Source organism: Eutrigla gurnardus (genome assembly GCF_963514095.1).
Source record: "Eutrigla gurnardus genome assembly, chromosome: 8".
NCBI classification, from domain to species: Eukaryota; Metazoa; Chordata; class Actinopteri; order Perciformes; family Triglidae; genus Eutrigla; species Eutrigla gurnardus.
The window spans coordinates 23,073,816-23,094,232 of NC_139922.1; the positions used below are offsets into that span (position 1 = coordinate 23,073,816).

The 20,417-nt window shown below is 41.7% G+C and overlaps 1 protein-coding gene across 2 annotated transcripts in view; it reads right to left on the reverse strand.

Annotated features, from left to right (window-relative positions):
* Window positions 1–20,417, reverse strand: part of nckap5l (NCK-associated protein 5-like) — a 33,027-nt gene that overhangs the window by 1,596 nt on the left and 11,014 nt on the right. The window contains exons 1-12 of one of the 2 annotated variants that reach the window (XM_084016396.1): window positions 19,047–19,405; window positions 16,673–16,758; window positions 10,190–10,330; window positions 9,587–9,655; window positions 9,440–9,478; window positions 9,234–9,353; window positions 8,751–8,843; window positions 5,610–8,497; window positions 5,229–5,358; window positions 4,216–4,288; window positions 1,880–2,158; window positions 1,563–1,714 (exon numbers count right to left, since the gene is read on the reverse strand). In XM_084016396.1, the coding sequence (XP_083872522.1) occupies window positions 1,563–1,714; window positions 1,880–2,158; window positions 4,216–4,288; window positions 5,229–5,358; window positions 5,610–8,497; window positions 8,751–8,843; window positions 9,234–9,353; window positions 9,440–9,478; window positions 9,587–9,655; window positions 10,190–10,330 (3,984 nt within the window). In that variant the 5' untranslated portion in view covers window positions 16,673–16,758; window positions 19,047–19,405. Of the gene's footprint in view, window positions 1–1,562; window positions 1,715–1,879; window positions 2,159–4,215; window positions 4,289–5,228; window positions 5,359–5,609; window positions 8,498–8,750; window positions 8,844–9,233; window positions 9,354–9,439; window positions 9,479–9,586; window positions 9,656–10,189; window positions 10,331–16,672; window positions 16,759–19,046; window positions 19,406–20,417 lie in introns of those variants that run through there. The other variant, XM_084016395.1, reaches the window with a different exon arrangement.

The window sequence follows — 20,417 nt, forward strand, 5'->3', positions numbered from 1 at the left end:
TTACAAAGTTATGACTTCAATAATGTCATCCTGATTTAACATTATTTATCTTCTTCAGTTTACTAGGTAAACACAACATCTACTGCATGCATGTCCCTCCTGGGAGAGAGGTCTATCCTGAGATTTCTTAAATTTAAGATAATATACTATGACTTCATGATTTATATTACAATTATATGACATAAAATTCTACAACTTCTGATGACTTGATTTTATCACATACTAAACACTGTTTTTTTTATTGACTTCTTCTTTTCAACATGCTAAACTAAGATTTTTGTATGACTTTTTTTCGACATGCTACACTAACATCGTGACTTTTTCTACATGCTATACTAAGATTTTTTTTTACTTTTCTACATGCTATACTAAGATTTTTTTTTACTTTTCTACATGCTATACTAAGATTTTTTTTAACTTTTTTCTACATGCTATACTAAGATTTTTTTTAACTTTTTTCTACATGCTATACTAAGATTTTTTATCTTTTTTTTTTTACTTTTTTCTACATGCTATACTAAGATTTTTTATCTTTTTTTTTTACTTTTTTCTACATGCTATACTAAGATTTCTTTTTACTTTTCTACATGCTATACTAAGATTTGTTTTACTTTTTTCTACATGCTTTACTAAGATTTTTTTTTACTTTTTTCTACATGCTATACTAAGATTTTTTAAAACTTTTTTCTACATGCTATACTAAGATTTTTTTAAACTTTTTTCTACATGCTATACTAAGATTTTTTTAAACTTTTTTCTACATGCTATACTAAGATTTTTTAAAACTTTTTTCTACAGGCTATACTAAGATTTTTTAAAACTTTTTTCTACATGCTATACTAAGATTTTTTAATCTTTTTTTTACTTTTTTCTACATGCTATACTAAGATTTTTTAAAACTTTTTTCTACATGCTATACTAATATTTTTTAATCTTTTTTTTACTTTTTTCTACATGCTATACTAAGATTTTTTAAAACTTTTTTCTACATGCTATACTAATATTTTTTATCTTTTTTTTAACTTTTTTCTACTTGCTATACTAAGATTTTGTTTTACTTTTCTACATGCTATACTAAGATTATTTTTTTAAACTTTTCTACATGCTATACTAACATTTTTTTAAACTTTTCTACATGCTATACTAACATTTTTTTAAACTTTTCTACATGCTATACTAAGATTTTTTTTTAACTTCTTTCTACATGCTATACTAAGATTTTTTTTTTTACTTTTTTCTACATGCTATACTAAGATTTTTTTTTTAACTTTTCTACATGCTATACTAAGATTTTCTTTTACTTTATTCTACATGCTATACTAAGATTTTATGACTTATGCCTTACATGCCATACTTTTTTCGACATGCTAAACAAAAAAAATTGTATGACTTTTATACTTTGACTTACTTCAACATGCTATATTAAGATTTTGTTTAATGACTTTTCTACATGCCATACTAAGATTTTTTATGAGATCCTTTTCTATGAATTTTCTTATGACTTGTTTTCGAGATACTCTACTGTGACTTTTTTTGTGCCAAAATACACAATACAATCCTACCCCTCTGAATGGAGATCCAAAAGACACCGCCTCCTCTTCTTCCTCCTCCACTGCCAGGTAAACCTCTGCAGGTCCTGCTGGAGTCTTCAGGTTGGGGAAGGTCCAAGTCTTTGAGCGAGGGGAAAACATGTTCGTTCCATGGGCTTCTTTGTCTGTAGATGGAGTGATTAAAGACATGTTTTCATCTCTTTTCAGATTTCATACGAGCTCACAGACTACATCAAGTGCTACAGTATGTAACAAGTGTACATAAGTGACATCTGATAATTCCTTGAATGTTCTGTTGTTAGGAATAAGTCGGGCAGTGTTTTCAGCACCTTCACGGATGACAGTGGCCGACCCTCTTCCCTCCAGCACGGAGCCGTACTGAATGGTGGGAATCAGCTGTTTGTGAGGCACATAGCACTCCTCCTGCGACGTTGGCTCTCTGTCGAGGGTGCGGGCCCGTCGTCCGGCCCTTCCAGGGGAGCCGGAGGAGTGGCGCTCGGCCCCGGCCCTCGTCTTGGAGAGGCTCCGCCCTGCTGCACCACTGCTGCAGTCGGGCAGGGGGAACGTACCGATGCCGCTGTCCAGAGTGTAGGTGGAAGCACCAGAACCTGCAGAGGAAGAAAGAAATCCACCGACTGACTGATGTGGAAAGGCATAAATGAAATTCTCACATAATTTAGGAAATGCATTAATAAATAAAGACACAGGAATAAAGAGATAAATGTGTAAATTAACGAATTCATTCCATCTTTAATTGTAGTCTCTGAATGGTAATCTCTCTCTCTCACTATTCCTCTGGGGCGTAGCCTCATTTATTTACCTTTGATATGGTAATTAAGGTGTGAGCCAATTTATTTTCCCTCAATATGCAAATTATGTTTCAGTCAAATCCCTATGGATTTTTTAGGATATGTAGTATTGGAAAAGTGTGATATCATATTACAAGTAAGAGTCTTTGAAATAAAAAGTACCAGTGTATTGTGCGTTCACTCCTTTTGTGAATATTAATAAATGAGGATGGCCTGAAGTGTGTGCATTTTTTGTTTTTATAAATATATACATACAAAACATGTTTTATATGTGTATGGACTTTTTATTTTATGTGTGTATTTGATATTTTACGATATGATTTATATTACATACAAACTATACTACGACTTTTTTCAACATGCTATAATACTTTTTTTGACATACTATATTCATTTTTTCAACATACTATATTACTTTTTTCAACATACTATACTACAATCATAGCATAGTATGTTGAAAAAATTCTGAAAAAAAGTCAGTTTAGTATGTCAAAAAAAGTAATGAATTAAATCATTGTTAGGTATGTCGAAAAAAAAAAGTCAGGATAGTATGTCGAAAACATTCAGAAAAAAGTCATAATATATAGTATGTCTGAAAAAAAAATCTGAAAAAGCAATATTTTAGTACGTCAAAAAAATTCTGAAAAAAACTCATATAGTATGTCGAAAAAAAGTCAGGATAGTATGTCGAAAAAATTCTGAAAAAAACGTCATAATATAGTATGTCGGAAAAAAATTCTGAAAAAAGTCATTATATAGTATGTCTGAAAAAAAAATCTGAAAAAGCAATATAGTACGTCAAAAAAATTCTGAAAAAAAGTCATTATATAGTATGTCGAAAAAAAGTCAGGATAGTATGTCGAAAAAATTCTGAAAAAAGTCATAATATAGTATGTCTGAAAAAAAAATCTGAAAAAGCAATATTATAGTATGTATAAAAAATTCTGAAAAAAAAAAAAATCATTATATGTCGAAAAAAAGTCAGGATAGTATGTCGAAAAAAGTTATGAAAAAAAGTCAGGATAGTATGTTGAAAAAAGTTATGAAAAAAGTCATTTTATAGTATGTTGAAAAAAGTCCTTACAGTATGTTGAAAAAAGTAATTACAGTATGTTGAAAAAAGTCCTTACAGTATGTTGAAAAAAGTCATAGTACATAGAAAAAAAAGTCATAGGATAGTATAATTTTTTAAAAAGTGATGAAGTCACATTATGTTAAAAAAATTTTTTTAAATTACTATAATATGACTTTTTACAACATACTATCCCACATTTTTTTTACATACTAAACAAAGACTTTTTTCCAACAGTCTATTACTTTTTTCCAAAAACATTTTATCCTAAGACTTGTTTCACCATACTATACTAATACTTTTTCAACATACATTAATAATACTTTATCTAACAAACTATACTAAGACTTTTCCCATGACGTTAATATCTTTCATGGGATACAATACAACATTTCTGATGGCATACTAGGCTATCATTATTAGGACTTTTTATGGCATACTATACTGACTTTGTTATGACTCAAGTACAGTATTTGAGTTAAAGTAGAGACCACCAACAATCGTTAAAATAAATGTATAAATGTACTTATTTCTCACTAACTCTGTTGTGCTTTTGCAATTGTACAGCACTTTGGTCAACTGAGGTCGTTTTAAATGTGCTTAAATAAATAAAAAAATAAATTCTGACTTGACTTGACTGTGAAAGTCTTGATCTAATCATTCATCTATTTCCAGATCGGTTCCATAAAAGTCAGATTTGATTTCCCACGATGTCGTAACGCTCATAAACCTTGAAAAATGTGTGATAGTTCTTTGCTCTGATGAACTCCAGGCAGACACTTACCTGCGAAGTGTTGAGAGTGAACGGAATCTGCAAGATTTTCATCTGATGTGATCTTGCCAATTCTGTCTGACCCCTGCACGAAAGAACAACAAAGCAGCAGATGGAGTGAATGTACGATGAAGTATTCAGATCCTTTACTTATGTAAAAGTACTAATACTACACTGTGAACAAACTTCACTACAAGTAAAATGAGACTAGAGTCTGTGCATGTACGTTTATTGCAAAAATCTCCCAAGTAAAAGACAAAATAAGTTGTGATGTTGCACGTTATTCAGTCACATTCACATTTTTTCATTTAAAACCGAACAAATTGTTATGATTTTGAACTTCACTTACATAATTTAACAATCATCCTACCAAAATATTTACACACAAGGCCTACAGACTGAATAAACAAAACACTATCACTACTGAAAGAACCTCAAAACATTATTTAAGTATTTATTCTCCTCTAAAGAAAAGGAAATAGTATCATGATGGGGAAGTTACAGTTAATCTGCTTGCATGAAACGAAAACAGAGAGGAGCATGTGAGGAAATCTGTATCTGCTGCATCCGTGTCTGTCTCCTTCATAATGTTGAAAGCATGTGTTCAGGGAAGCATGAAGCCGGGGTGTGGAAGGATAATATTGTTTTTGGATTAATATTACTGCTGTATTAATTCATTAAGTGGAATCTGGAGGGATGTGGTTTTCACTGGACAGGAAGGGGATGAAACATTTTAATCTGGAAGTAACTTTAGCTGGCAGTCAAATATCGTAGCTTTAACTCCACTACATTTGTCTGAGATGTAGTGGAGAAGTATAAAGTTGAATAAAATGCCTGAATTAAGTACCTGGAATTTGTACTTTAGTATAGTACTTGATTAAAGTAATTCCACTGATGCTCTGATGAACCTGAGAGCTTGATGCATTAATTAAAAGTGAGTCGTGACTGTTTTATCGCCATTGTAAATGTACAAAGCTTGTCAGTTGGTGTCTGACTACAGAATAGGAGTACAACTAATGAAGTACCTTCTCCATATCGTCACGACTGGTGGTGTGACTGATGAGGTCACCCTGCTGACAAAACACCGGCTTGGAGATCTTACAGTCAAACGAGAGCCGGCGCTGGGGCACGCTGATCATGTCCTTACCGTCCACTCTACATTTATTAAACACAGGTTCAGTTTCAGTTAAGATGCAACACTTTAGCACACAGAAAGTAAGTGAAAGCATTCTCCCATTGAAAACAATATTTTGCGGCTTATTAATGCAGTGAGAACCCCAATTCTAAGCCCCTGAATGTAGATTTATTTTATTATTATAATTGTCTTCAATTATTTGAAGAAGAATTATTTGACCATCACTTTTTCTAGAAACCTTACAATCCACTTGACCTTGTTGGGTCCTCACCTGTTCAGCAGCTGCTGCATGAAGTTGTCAGAGCGCGCTCCCCTGTACATGACAGCCAGCTGTCCCTGAGACTGGTCCATCACCACCTCACAGGAGTGACCCCTCCCTGACCTCTCCACGTACGCCCTCTCCTCCTCCAGAGCCCTCCTCAGCCCCTCCGCCTTCTCCATCAGAGTCGAGATGTTCAGGCCTTCCACTCCTTCTTTACACCTGGTGGCCATTTTCACAGAGTCCCTGCCCACTGAGGGGATGTTGATCTTCCACTCCTTCTTCTCGTCCTTGGATTTAGTCGCGTCGGCTTTGCGACTCAGTGCGGGCAGCTTGCTCTTCTTCAGGCCGAACCAGCTGGCGATGCCATTGGAGGCTTTCTGCTTGACCTCGCTGCCCTGTCCTCCTCTGTCCTGCTCCTGGAGCTTCAGCATGTTCTCCTCGATGCCCTTCATCACCTTCTGCTCGATGGCGGATTGCGGGCTTGGGACCGGCCGCAATGGCTTCTCCCCCTCCGACATGGGAGGTCTCGGAGGAGGTGGTGGCAGGCTGTCCCCGTACATTGGATTCTTTTTCCCTTTCCCGCTGATCTTGGTCCTCTCCTCTGATTTGGACGAGTAACGTGGGGCCTCGGCGGGCTTCCCCCCTCTGTGGACGGACGGGCCCTGGCACGGTTTGGACGGCGACTTTGGGGGGATTTTGTTCGGGCTGTTGCTACTGTGAGGACCAACAACTGGTTTAAGGTTGTAGGCCAGATTCAGGGAGCCAGGACACTTAATGTTATTGCGTAGTACCTGGGGAGCATCTGTGTTGGGGGACGGCAAACCGATTTTACTCTTGGAGCCTTCTGCCTTGGTAACACACAGTTCTTGTTTAACCACTGCTGCACCAGCAGATTTGGCAGACTGTTCGTAGAGCTGAGATGAACCCGGGTACTTCAAACCACCACTACCAACCCTGGGTTTACCGTCCAAAGAGTCTGTGTATTTTGAATGTCTCTGCTCCTCTTTATGGAGCTCCACAGTCCTCTCCGCCGTCTTACTCTTCTCTTCCACATAGGTGCCCTCATTCACTGTGTCGACCGGCCGGAGACTGACTTGTAAATCCTCAGAGCTCCTCAGCTTTCCCAGTGCAGCCAGCCTGTCTTTAAAAGCATGGTGACTGGAATCAGCCGGGGGTCTCACCCCTCCGGATGCAGGCCTTTTGGGGATGGAAGAGGAGTCGCTCCTCCTGGATGGAGGCGGAGGCGGAGGCGGGTGGGCGACCTCGGAGCTCTGCACAGTGACCTCCCTCACAACTGCCTCCTGTTTCTCCCTGGTCTGCGAGTAGTTGGCTCTGCCCTGCGAGGCCTTGCCGGGTGCGCTTGGCAGGCTGTGATGGTTAACCCACACTGGGCTGTCTGAATCCTCTTCATCATCTGATGTGGACTCCGACGTGGATGAGGACGACTGCTTTCGTTGCGGAGGAGGGTTGAGGACACTCTCTGGCAGAGATTTAACAAGCTTCCTCTCGCCCCCGTTCGCCTTCGCTTGCGATGGAAGTGTGGTTCTCTTTTCGAGGACCTGCGTTGGTTCCTCCTCTCTCGAGTTGGTAGACAAAACGCATACATTTTCATAATGCGGGACCCTCTGAGATACTTTGGGTGAGGAGGAAGCACCCGTCTTTGAAGCAGCATTGGCATTAGGTGCAGAGAGGCTGCTATAGCTTATTTCCTTAGCGGGCGGGGAGCAGACATCTTCAGGCTGAGGTGGGGAGGTCGGCGCCGAGTGTGTTGCGGGATAGGACTCGGACCTGGCGGGCGGCGGTGGGGGCTGCCTGCACCTCTCTGTGGTGGTGGCTCTGCGTGTGGGAACAGGAGAGTGGTACACCTCGTAGTTGTTGGTGCGACAGGGGATCCTGGAGCTGCGGGTGAGTTGGGGGCTCAGGCGGACTGCAGAGGTCGAAGGTTGCGACTTCTCCCCTATGGAGGGAATCTTCAGGAACTTGAGCAGTTTGGACGGCGAGTTGATGGCGGCTGTTTTTACTTCGCTGAGGCAGGACGGGCTGGGGCTGACGGAGGCACTGGCTCTCGAAGAAGAAGCCTCCGGATCTGTGCCGTCTGTCTCAGGGATGGCTGAGGGGTCATTCGACATGGCGGTGTCGACGCCATTGTGAACGCCATCGCTGGTCTCCGTTTCCATGTCACAGTGGGGGATCTGCTCGCTCTCCTCAAGAGAAGCGGGCAGGTGGGAGGTGGGACAGAAGCCAGTGAGCTCTTCAGAGGCTCTAGAACTCTCAAAGCTATCCTGCTCCACTTCCATCACCTCCAGACTCTGATCAGCTGTTTCTGGGACCGATGAGTGGGCAGTGGCGCCTGCTGGGTGCTGGTGGGCTTCATTCTTGGTGCATTGTTTAGACGGGGGAGCAGACTCCGCCGTTCTGCTCTTACTGTGACATTCGCTTATAGCAGCTGCAGGAACTACATGGCTCTGGGTGGCGGAGTTGGCTTTTGAAGGACTATAGACATGGTTGCATGGGTTTTGAGGACTGTCTGGGCTCCTCTTGCAGTGTAAACAGCAGGTGTTCCCTCCCTCAGACTTCACTGCCCCGTTGCCGTTGACATGCTGGTGTGAGTCAGTGTCGGAGCAGGAGCAGTGGCAGTGCGTGTGGTGGGATTTGCACGGTAGCGGAAGGGGGTCCGCAGTGGCCAGGACCGCCTCCGTGGACATGAGCACCTGGCTGTAGTCGCAGAAAGACAAGCCTGCGGTGGACGGGTGGAACTTCAGAGGGTCCGTCTCCTCCATCTTGCGAAGGACCTCCAGGATGTGTGCTTTCTTCTTGAAGAACGGAGACAGGGCCTCCATGGAGGCGGCGGGGCCACGAGGGCCGGGGGAGGCATGTTGTGTGCGGTAGCCATTTCCCTTTGGGGCAGAAAAAAGATCTCTATCAGCATCCAATTCAATGGGAACACACAATTCAATAGAGCTGAACACTTCACTTCTGAAAGACCTTTAGAGTGTTTGCGTATAGGAAATGAGTGCAGGGCAGATCAGCACAATAGTTGAAAATGAAATAGAGCAAATGTCAGAGCACATTATAATGTCACACACAGAGGCTTAGACATAATCCCACTGTTTCACTCTTAATGTTCGGGAAAGGTCTTGCAATAATCACCTTGGCTTGTGCTTCATTCTGTGCAGGCTCCACCTGTTTGGCAGAGTCATTGTGCAGCTGTGCATTGTAGTCTGGGAGGGGCCCCGCCTGGACCTGCAACGGGAGATTCATGAGGCAATTATGATGACACTGTATACACTGCAGGCTATTATATACACAGACAACTAGGGCCTACATTGTCCCAGAATCTGTTGGAACAATATAGAGCAGAAGCAAAAAGCCTGAGATCAATTACTGTCGCAGTAGCATCTGAAAGAATGAGGCTAAGGTGAAAAACAATCAGATCTGTGTACATGTACTCAAGTACTGTACTTAAGTACATTTTAAGTACTGCTGTTTTATACATTTCAGAGGGAACTTGTACCGTTTACTTCACTACATTTATCTGAAAGCTGTGGTTACTTTGCAGATTATGATTTAACATCAGCATATTCAGCTTGTAAATGACACACAGTCACTCATGAATGACCACAGTTCATTTACCTGGTAGTGAGCAGTGGGGTGGTTGGGCAGTTTCTGCTGAAAGAGCTCACAAAGTGCTCTGTTCTGTCTCTCCAGGTCAAACACCAACATCTTCAGCTTGATGCACTCCTCCCTCAGATCCTGTTGGGCGACACACGGAGCAGTGAGACAAGTGACGACGCTGCAGTTTGTTCAACTACAAACACAGAAGTGGAGCCGCGTGTTACCTTTTGATTCAGCAGAGCTTGGACCACGTGGTTGGCCACCTAATAACACGAGAGAACATCACATTTTACACAGAATGACTTCATTTAGCAGCATTTTTATAATTATATTCTTAGTTTGTGTTTTATTATCATGCAACGCGAACTTACCTCATCCAAGCATCTCTCATACGCCTCTCTCTGACTCTCATTTGCCAACATCAGAGCAGAGTTTTCTGCCTGTGAGGTAAACACATAAAATAGTTATTCAATTAAGTATGTTATTTATCGTGTCATGCACATTAAACTGCACATGGAAATATACGGCACCAAAAATGCATTTGTCAGATGTGAACACTTCTTACATATAAAACTTCAATCCAAGCAAAACAACAAATGACGTTATGTTATGTCATGTTATACTCATCCAACCAGAAAAATGTACTAGCATAGCAACATTTTTTGCCAATACTCAATATGATACTCATGATAGTTACTGGACCCATTCAAGGATTGTAAAATGGAAAGTACTGTCTTGGTATGGCTTAATTGGTTGATTAAGAGGCACTGGTAGGTGAATTTAGTAGCCTTTGCTAGCTTGTCTTGCGCTAACGCTATCCCAGAAAATAAAAGTTGACTCAATCACACAGAATATATTAAATGTTAACTGCAGTAAATTTGAACAAAATATAGAAACCTCTTAGACAAATTTCACACTCGATTAACTACTTTTAAATGTGCTCATAATCAATTTAATTAGCGATGTTCGCTTACCTCCAGCTCCTTCAGTCGGTCCATAAGCTCGCTACTGTTGTCCTCCAGAAACGACTCTACATCCCCCTCCTCGCCTTCCTCGTCCGAACCAAAGTCTTCATCACACATCCTCTGTTCTGTCTCATCAGACATTGTTCTCATCTGTAAACACACAAGGTGACACCGCAACCATCACCGTCACGATCTCTGCAGCGATATAAAAATGTCCGCGCATGGCAATAAAACATCAAGGTGACCATGACAATGCCCTCCGTTTCTTTAAAAGTTACAGCACATTTGATTTATTTTCTCTGCTATGATTGCTTTTCTTTTAATGTTCTTCTCATTTGTAAGACACAGCTGATTATATTTGATTAAAACCACATATCAGATCTGCGTCTGACAAGTTGTTATTCTGCTCGTACTGTATGCATGTATCTAACATGCAGCACATTACACCCTGATTCAATGCGCTGCAATAATGTCCTTGTCAATGTGGTAATAAAAAAGATAATCGTTATATTAGTTGCAAACAACCGGTTCGACTCATTTCCGCAATCTCTGGTCTCATGTTACCTTACAGAATAATTGCAATGACCTCCACACAGCGGAGGTATAGAGATTTCAAATGTGTTTAAATGAATGCCAGTATCTGATCAATCATACCCTCCAGCTGGAGATACCCTGAGGTGAGGAGTCAATCGCTACCAGGAAAGGAAACGTCTGATCTGTGCATCCATACCCGCCTCTGCAAGGATGCAGTTTATGTTTTAGAAGTTTGGGGACACATGAAGTCAAGGACTTTTAACTTCATTATCCCCCCAAAAAATCAAAGTTTTACGATGAAAAAATGAAAAGATCCATTCAGTGATTAACAACAGACTAATTATAACAACAACTAATTACATATTTGCTAGACTAATTACATATTTGCTAGACTCCAGGGTATAGACTGCTACAAAAATAATCCCCCTCAATCATCACGACCCACTGGAGTGTCTGTATCTGCAGAAAACCTAGCCCTCTGCCTGTATTTTCTCTTTTAATCTGTATCGATGATCAAGAAGATATGTGTCATTATTTAGCATCTCATACAGAGAGGTGGAGAACGGGCTGTTACATCGCTGGTACGTTTTATGTGCTTCTTTGCGTTTCCCCGTCAGGTGCTACGTCAGACTGTCGGTGACGTACCTGCAGGTTTGTGAGGATGTGTTTTGACTCTGAATCACTGTTGCAATCATGACTGATACTGAAATAGGATACTGAGTTTTCTATAACAATGGTATTCCAACATAAACACTTGGAAATTCTGATTTTTTTAGCCCTGAGCTGTGTCTTCCTCTGCTAACAACCTATTAACAAATGGCAGCCTTTATGCCGCCTGTGAGGTAGAATTCAGGGCAATAGAAGTCCCCTAAGCACTTGCTGCTGCTTGTAAAGCTAATTACTGTGAGCTTACAGTAATAATGATTGTATCAACATGACAATCAACTCAGGGCTCGAATCTCAAACAGAGAAAGACAGCAAATCCTCACATTTCAGGAGATGAAACACCAGACGTTCGCATCATAAATCACTTTAAATCAAATGTGCTGATCATTTTCTGTCAATCGACTGATCCATTCAGCCCGGCCAGGCTGCATCTGAACCGTCCCGCTGCAGGGAACACCACCCATCTCTCCAAGCAAACCGAGACAAACGCCGGTTAACTGAGCTGAGGTCTGCTTCACATCATCTCCAACACTGACGTTAACATTATTACCGCCGTTAAACCGTTTGTATTCTGTTTATCTGACAGCCGCAACATTTCCCTTCAACACTTGTTGAGTTGAGTTTGGACATGGACAGTCCATATCCACAGGGGCTGAGACATCACCCCCCCACGGAGCACATAAATCCACACATCCTGCATCGTTTCAGATATATGTGGCTGGAGGAGGAAATATAAGTGTTCAAATTACTCTGCAGCTTCAATGAGTCCACAGGATCCACCTGCAGAACCCACGCTGAGCCGGAGTCTGTGAACGTGCTACGCTGCAGGACATCTGGCCGAGGACCAGTCTAGTAGGCATGGCTCCAGGTGTGTGTGTGTGTGTGTGTGTGTGTGTGTGTGGAGGGTTGAAGTAGGTGTGCCAACGTGGACCCAGATCCAACCGTTGCATCTGAAAGAGTCATTAGAGCGGATGAGAGGAGCCCGATTCTGTGGCTGGAGGCTAATCAGGAACTGGCAGGTGACACGCACACAAACAAACAAATCACAGTGTAAATGTGCACAGAAAGCTTAAAATATTTAGAGGAGAGAGTCCAACCAATTAAATTGTGCTTAAGGCACTCAAAAACAAGTGTGAAATACACAAATTCTTGGTCAGATCATCCATGTGCCCTGGAGCTCCATTGTTGTCTCGAAACTATTAAAGAGGCAATCAATGAACCACACTGTTGCACTGGATGCTCCGTCATTACCATGAATACAGCTGTGACTCAATCCCACATACGCAGTCCTGCTGCTCCAAATATTACAACCACTGCAGTACCGAATGTTGATTCATTCCCTGCTGAAAATAGTCCCCAACAAAAGCACATAAACTCTCGTTTATGTCACATTTGCAGTTACAGATCAACATCATCGTTCATTAGAAGTTGTGTTTGTGTCCCATCTGATGAATGCTGCTGGTCCAACTCTCTTCTAGCTCCGTTTTTGGTCTCCACCAACACCAATTAGCTTCTTTGCCGCTAGATGTTCACCAGCTAGTTTCTAACTGTGTCTGTCTGCTGTTTGCTGCTGAGCCGGTAGCGTAAAGCGAGTTCATCAGAGCGCTCGGGGTGAAGCATGACCATAGAACGATGAGCGGAAGCTCTGCAGTCTCTGTTGAGGGATCTACACTCACATGATAGTTCTGTGATTTCATCACCACAAGTGACTCCTTTCACATTCAAGTAGTCATGTGATCCACAGCATCAAAACTATTGATTATAGCTGCTTAAAAGATTTATGTCTTCAGCAGGAATGAATGGTATTAGGGTTTAGAGCCAGAGTAGTAGAGTTGAGAAGTGTTGAGAAACAGACTTATACATTGTTGGTTGTCTTTTCATGTGATTTTCTTTGGCAAAAATAAGGCAGGGGTTTGAAGACAACACTTTGGGAACTTTAACATTCTTCAAAGTTGTTGTGATGTTTTATACACCAAAAAGTACATTGATTAAGTGAGAAAAAGATTAGCAGAATAATTGTATTTTCAGTCTTTGGTAAAGAAACTCAGGTCATCACATTTGCACGGGTACCAAACGTACACCAAGTATATAACTCACTACTGGGAAATGTTCGATGGTTTAAGAGATCAGTGGATACCTGCTGGGCCTCATGTAACCGGAGCTGCTTGCAAAGCGTTTACAGGAAGATTATTGAACGTCACTGTGGATTCTGAAGCCTGACTGACAAACCTAAGCAGCGCCATCCAAAGTGTAGGGAGCTTATTGAGCCGCGATTGACTGAATACAGCCGAATCTGCACGTATAATGGAGGGCTGATCAATGTGGGTCCATCTAAGACCGGAAGCAGATATTAGCCGTTTGACCTCGGTTTACCGAGTGGTTATAAATACCAGCTTTTCACTTCGCTAATGCACATTAAAGCTTGGGGCAGCAGGGCCGGGATACAAGCACTCATCTCCCTGTGCGAACGTTCACATGGAAATTACAGCGTGGAGCAAAAGACAAACAAAAGTGCAGCTAAATATAAACATGAAAATGTGGTTCTGCTGCTCGTGGTTTCTTTTTGATGTGCAGAGCTAACGTCACAAGCCTCACTGAAAATGCCACCAGAAAGAAACATCCCTTAAAACAAGCCGTGTGCTCTTTCGAATCCAACAGGCCTAAAACAAGGGCTGGATCTAAGATCTACTGATATCGATATGCTGCAAATAAGCATCATTTTATTGACTATTGACTAACTAACTCAATTATTGACTAATCTGCCACTTCTGGATTGATCATTCAGCCTGTACATGTCAGCAAACAAAAAAGTAGTGCATTTGGTTTGAACAGATTTTTCTAAATCTGGGATTATTTAGTCAAGCCTCTAAACTGCACTGTACTATTTATTCTCTTGTTTTATTCCAGCTTGAATTATTGCTTTTTATACATGTCTTTATATTGACTAGTTTCCTTTAAATCTTGTCTTAATGTAATATATAAGGTACTTTAAAATGGCTTTGTTGAAACATCCGACAGGACTAAACTTGCCTTTCCTTAAAGCTCTTCAAACACTTCAGAAAGCCTTAATGTCTGAATGTAAGGCAGCGAGAGAGCGATGGAGCAAGAGAGTGCTAGAGAGGGAGAGGGTGAGGGAGAGGGAGCTGCCAGCTGCTTTGTAAACTGCAGTATTGTCATGGTGGTGGTGGATCGGGAGCCAGTGGCTGCACACACAGAGGCTCAGTGACGGGGCAGAGGAGAGGGTCAATGTGTCCCAGTGGGGCTGCAGTGTCAGGGAGCTCCTTCCACAGAGCTCTGCTGGCAGACTCACAGCCGCTGGTGCTGTCAGAGAGAAGCCACGAGGGGAATGCAAAGAGAGTTCATCCTGCTGCTCTGCACACCAGTGGAGGAAGTGTTCGGGTCCTTTAGTCACGTAAAAGTACTCATCCCATACTGTGACAATACCCAGTATGTGCTGCATCCTACGTTGAGTTTAATCCAGAAAAACTACCCAATGCAGAAACGTGCCTGCATATCATTATGTTGCTATTGCTTATGTATTAATGACATGATGATGTCATCAGGGGTTACTTCAGCTCAGGCTCAGCTCTTTAGATCTTAAACAGAAAGAGTGTGGTACAAACTGGAGGTGTGGAGTTGGAAAGAAATGTTGGGAGCAGGAAGGATCTAATTTAAGACACTATCCAGTTGCATTATGGGAAATGTAGGATAGAGCATTTTTGACCCCACACTAGAGATGTTGGGATATCTCAGCATTGCTTTTTTAAAGATGTTATTTAAAACATAAGAGGCAGTGGGAAACAGCGTGTAGAGCAAAAATATTTTCACATCTAACACACAAGTGAATGACTTTAAGAGTAATTGTGTTTTAAGACGATCAGCCAGTTAAAATGACCATTTCTGTCAATGTAGTCTGGGGGCTTTGCGTTAGCAACAGTGATTCAGAGAGAGATGATAATAAATTATTATTTAATAAATTATCCAAAACTTCATTCTTTCCTTATTGACCTACATTTTTTTTTTGTTTGTTTGTTAAGTTTGTTTATGGGGCAAGAAAAACTACTCTGAATTTCTGGTAATTCAATACATATCTATGTGAAATAACCACATGGCAAAGCACATTTTTCAAGTTTAAAAAATGTTTTCAAGTGAAATTACAAAGAAAAAAATAATAAATATTTCCAGGTATACACAGACCATTTATATGCATGCACGAATCAGTCAAATTAATAAATCAGATTAGTAAATGATTTACCAAATCATTAGTTGTAGCCCTCCTGATGACTAAAATAATGAAGAAATATAGCAACAATGAAAAGAAAGAATGCCCCGATAATGAAAATGTAAAAGGAGGAAGACGTATAGAAGTGAAGAGCCCGATAAGACGGAACAATAAGACAAATTAAATCACCACCGCTACCAAACGCGACATTGCCAAGTGTAAACAAAGAGCAGCGAGGCTGAGCACTCGCAGCTTAAAGGACCAATCACTGAACAACACAGAGAGGATCATGTGATCGCCTCGGAGCCAAGTGAGCATGTGCCGCTTCTGTTCTCAAAGGGATACCTGTAGATGGAGAATGTGAGCTGTGGGGACGCGGGCGAGCATTCATCGGCAAACAAATAAAAGTGCAACTTGACCCGTGTCATCGACTGTAAGTAAATATTGTTTGTGTCCTCATAAACAAATTAGCCAGCAGCGACTTCTGCAAAGGTCAGTTTCTTATCACTGAGACCGAAAGTGTGTTCGTGTTTGTAAGTATTGTTTTTTAAATTTGCATTAAAGAGTCTGGTGACAACAAACAAACAAACAGAGACGCAGACGAAAAGCAAATAAACCATCAATCTTTCTTCCCCTCAACTTAGGAAGCTGATTTTGATTACAATTACATACGAATAAAATGCAGAGACAATGAGTCGATCAATCACAGTTAACCGTCAGAAAATGAACAGACAACTCTTTGATAATTGATTATAAAATGATTAAAATGATGTTCTAGCTTCTCAAATGAGTATTTACTCATTTATATAGTTGAAAACTGAATTAATTTGGGTTTTAGATTCCAAAACAAGTCCTCTGAAAAATCGTCAGATGAACTGAGATGAAAAGAATTTAGTTGCAGCTATAAAACAATTCTCACTTTTCTCTAGGAAACTGTGACGGGCTTTTCCATTTCCTTCCTGACATTTTATAGCCTGCAGATTAATAGATAATCCGAATACATTATTTGATTTATTATTATATGTAACCCTTGATATTGATACATTTGAATACATAATGAAGACGCTCACCTGTAGTTTCAGCTCTCGTTATGATCCTTGAAGAGGAGTCAGTCTCCCGTCAGGTACCTCTGTCTCCCAACAACAAAACCAAGGAGCTGAGGGAGAGAAAACACAAGGACACAATTTAATTTTAATTAAATCATCCTTCCATCCTTCAGGCTTTCTGACAAAAAAATAAAATAAATCTGTGCCAATCCTATGTGCTATTTGTGTCTTGAAATCTTGAGATGTTGAAAAGTTTGACAGGAGTTTTAGGGTCATCAGAAGGTTGAGACCAATGTCAATGTTATGTGGCGGGCAAAGGCTGCAGCCTTCCTCCGATGTGCAAGCGAACAGGAAACCAGTGGGGGGAAGAGAGGAAGACGCTCCATCGCTCTCAGGAGATACCAGTGCTCGGCAGACACCAGTCATGCCAAGACCGCAAACCCCCCACTCTTCCATCGCGCTCTCCTCCTCCTCTTCCTCTCGTCTTCCCTTTCATCTCTGAGTCATTGTAAAGTGTAATGAAAGAAAGATGGATGAATAATTCAGCAGACACAGCGTTTAAGAAGTCCCCTTTTATGTCTTTCTGATAACACAGGACTTTACACATCGAGCGCCACACAATGATTTCTTTTTAAAGTTCTCCGTCTGATGTGGGATTCCCCATTAACAGAGTCCCTTGTTAATTATGTTCACGTTCTACAAAGATTTGATTTAGGACCTAAATGGGACGCTTCGTCTGCTGACTACACATATATGTTTACGCCGGCACGGCGTTAACTCTTCATTTCCAAAAGGGTAACAGGGCCTGATCCTTTTAGATCTTGTCCAACTGAAATGGGATTAGAGGTGTTGAGCATCTGCCCTCCTCAATCTGGGTTTTAATAGAGCAAGAGCAGATCATCTGGTCTGGCAGTGCCCTCCTCGGGACACCTGGTCCCAGGAAAAGAAGCAGACCGTGATCTGTGATCTGTGTCGTGAGAGCGAGATCACAAAGACTGCAGATCACAGGGCTCTGAAATAAAAAAAATAATAAAAAAAAGCACGAGAGACCTCGGCAATTTCACATCCAAGTCTGTCCTCGGTAAATAAATAGCGAGGACGCGGCTGGACGCTGAGAAAATGATGAAATATTGAGTGAATCAAAATGTTCAAAGAGGTTCGTTGAGATGCTGCAGAGGATGAGTAGATGAGATTCATGGAATGAGGGCAGAAAAAAAAAAAAAAAAAACCTATTTGAAGCGCGACTCAGTCGAGAGAAGAAGAAATGCACAAAAGCTTCTTAAATCATGTCAGTCGCACTCTTGGGGATTTGGCATAGGCAAGGCCGTCTCAGGATATGTCAAACACCAGCCTTTCCATCTGCCAATCTGGGAAAGGATTGAAGTTCTTGCTGTGTAGACAAAGTGTGTAGGCGGGAGATGTAAACAATGTGACAAAACCTTAATCCTCACGTGGTGGAATTAAACAAGATCGGGGGGAAGACTGAAAATGTAGGCCAAAGTCTTTTTTTTTTTTTTTTTGTCTTTGCAGACACGCCACCACGCGATTGTCGGCATCATTAATACCGATAAATATCAAAGAGGAGGAGGGATGTGGGCGAGACAGAATCAGGCTGGGGGAGCTCCCTCGGTGCTGCTTCCTGTCTGATGTTTGGCTATAAGTACCGAGACGAATCGTACACAAGCAATATTTTGGATGGGGAGCGGAGGCGGTGGAGGAGGTGGGGGAGGGACTGGAGGAGGGGAAGGGAGCTCCCTTCCCAAAAAGCCTGAAAGGTTGGATGTGTGCCATGTAATGACTGAGTGCAATCAAACTGATGGCAGGGATGCTTTTTTTTTTAAATCCGTGCCAGGCCATCTCCACACCCAGTGAGGAAACACACCACTCCATCTCTGATACAACACTGTGTTTTTGTTTCATCTAAACACAAGCGTCATTTAGGCAGCGCTGTCCACCACCGCCGTACACATTTGGCAGATTTATGACACATTGTTAGCTGCGAGCAAAACGCACGACATCATTTGGCGTCGGTTCGGCACGGAAATACAAACCATGCAGTAACAAGAGCTGCTAAAACGTGAGCTGGCCCACAGATAGCGATGCTAACCAAAACACACACGCAGAGCAATATCAGACCTGCCCTTCAGTCATCCAGGTCCGTTCACGTCAAGTCAACACCATAAAACCTCGCAAAACATGTGTTCCCCTCTCTGTCACATCACTTCATTCTCACACGAGGAAAACTCAGCTTTAATTCGACACAGAGACGCTGTCACAACAGGAAGACGCAGAGAGAAGCCCACAAACACCATGTCAACTGTAGAAATCTAATAAGTAATCCCATATTTACAAAAAAAAAAATTCCCCTCCATCAAATACACATTTTGGTTCAGCTCACCTCCCTCCTTCCGCCTTTTACAGTCATCCAGTCAGCGCATCCAGAGATCTCCTCAGAGCAGAATGAAAGGCACCAGAAGAAGATAAAAAAAAGAGAGCGACAGAGAGGCCACAACCTTGCATTTCTGTTTTCCGGCTGCGGAGGAGATTATTTTCCTCCCCGTTCAAAGTGCCGTCACCCTGCCGAGTGTGCCGAGGAAGCCGGTTTCCTCTACGCTCCGGCTAGAGAAGGCCTGTCCTTGGGCATGTGCATTGTGCCTGTGCTGTCTGCAGAGGCTGCCATGTCTCCCATTGTTCCAGGGCGAGTGAGGCAGGCTTCCTACCCCAATAGACCCTGCCTACTACAACAGCTGTGGACCAGCCCCCACTTCTCTGCCGCTCTCCTTCTCCCCTCCTCCTCCTCCTCCTCCTCCTCCTCCTCCTACAACTCCTGCCTCTCTGCTGCGGCTGCTGCTGCTGCTAAACATTAACCCTGCAGCTGCCGGCTCAGACCCATAAAGAGGTGGAGAGGGGGGTTGCGTTTAAAAAAAAAAGAGACCCTACCATGTAGCGGACAAAGGAACTTAACAGAGAGAGGATATCCGACAGCCGGGCTCAACTGACAGGACTTCTGCAAAGAGGCATTCAGTGCCCTAGAAAGAAAACAGGCTCTGTGCTAAGAGGATTGTCTTTCTCAGTCACAGTGGTAATAAGTGTTGAGGGCTGAGTCCTGTGAGACTGCGCTGATGTTTGACCATGTGAGCAACACTAACATACTGGCCCATATTACCCTCATTGCTGATCAGTGCATATTGGCTGGTTAGAGGTCAAAACAGTGACCCCATGACGCCGTTTGTCCAGAGGACAAGGATCAGGATCACAACGAGATCATGTAGTATCAATATTGGCAAATGCATGTGCATCTTTGCCATGGCTGACACACATGAGGTGCATATACTGAGCTAACGAGCGGGGGTTCGGGACATGCACCCTACAAAGATTTTGGATTCCCCTGATCAAAATATGTGCATTTTTAATTTTATCTTTAAATAACAATAGCATTAAAAAAACATGTCAGCGAGCAGTAGCATCAACTAATAATCCACACTATAGTCTGAAAATACATTTAAATAATAAATACTACATTATCACACATATAATCAGGCAAGTTGTTTGTGTTGTAAATTCAGCCGATTCACTGTTTAGACTAAACAACATAATGTAAATGTGGGAATTGCATTGTTTGAAGTGGTGAGTTTTGGGGGCTGCTCTTCCTCTCTGATCTCCATCACCTTCGCTCTTCCTTTTTCTCTCAGTCTCCACATTTTGTCCCATATCTCTTCCCTTTCCAAAACTACGCCTTGATTGACAGTCGTCTAACTTTTGTCTGTCA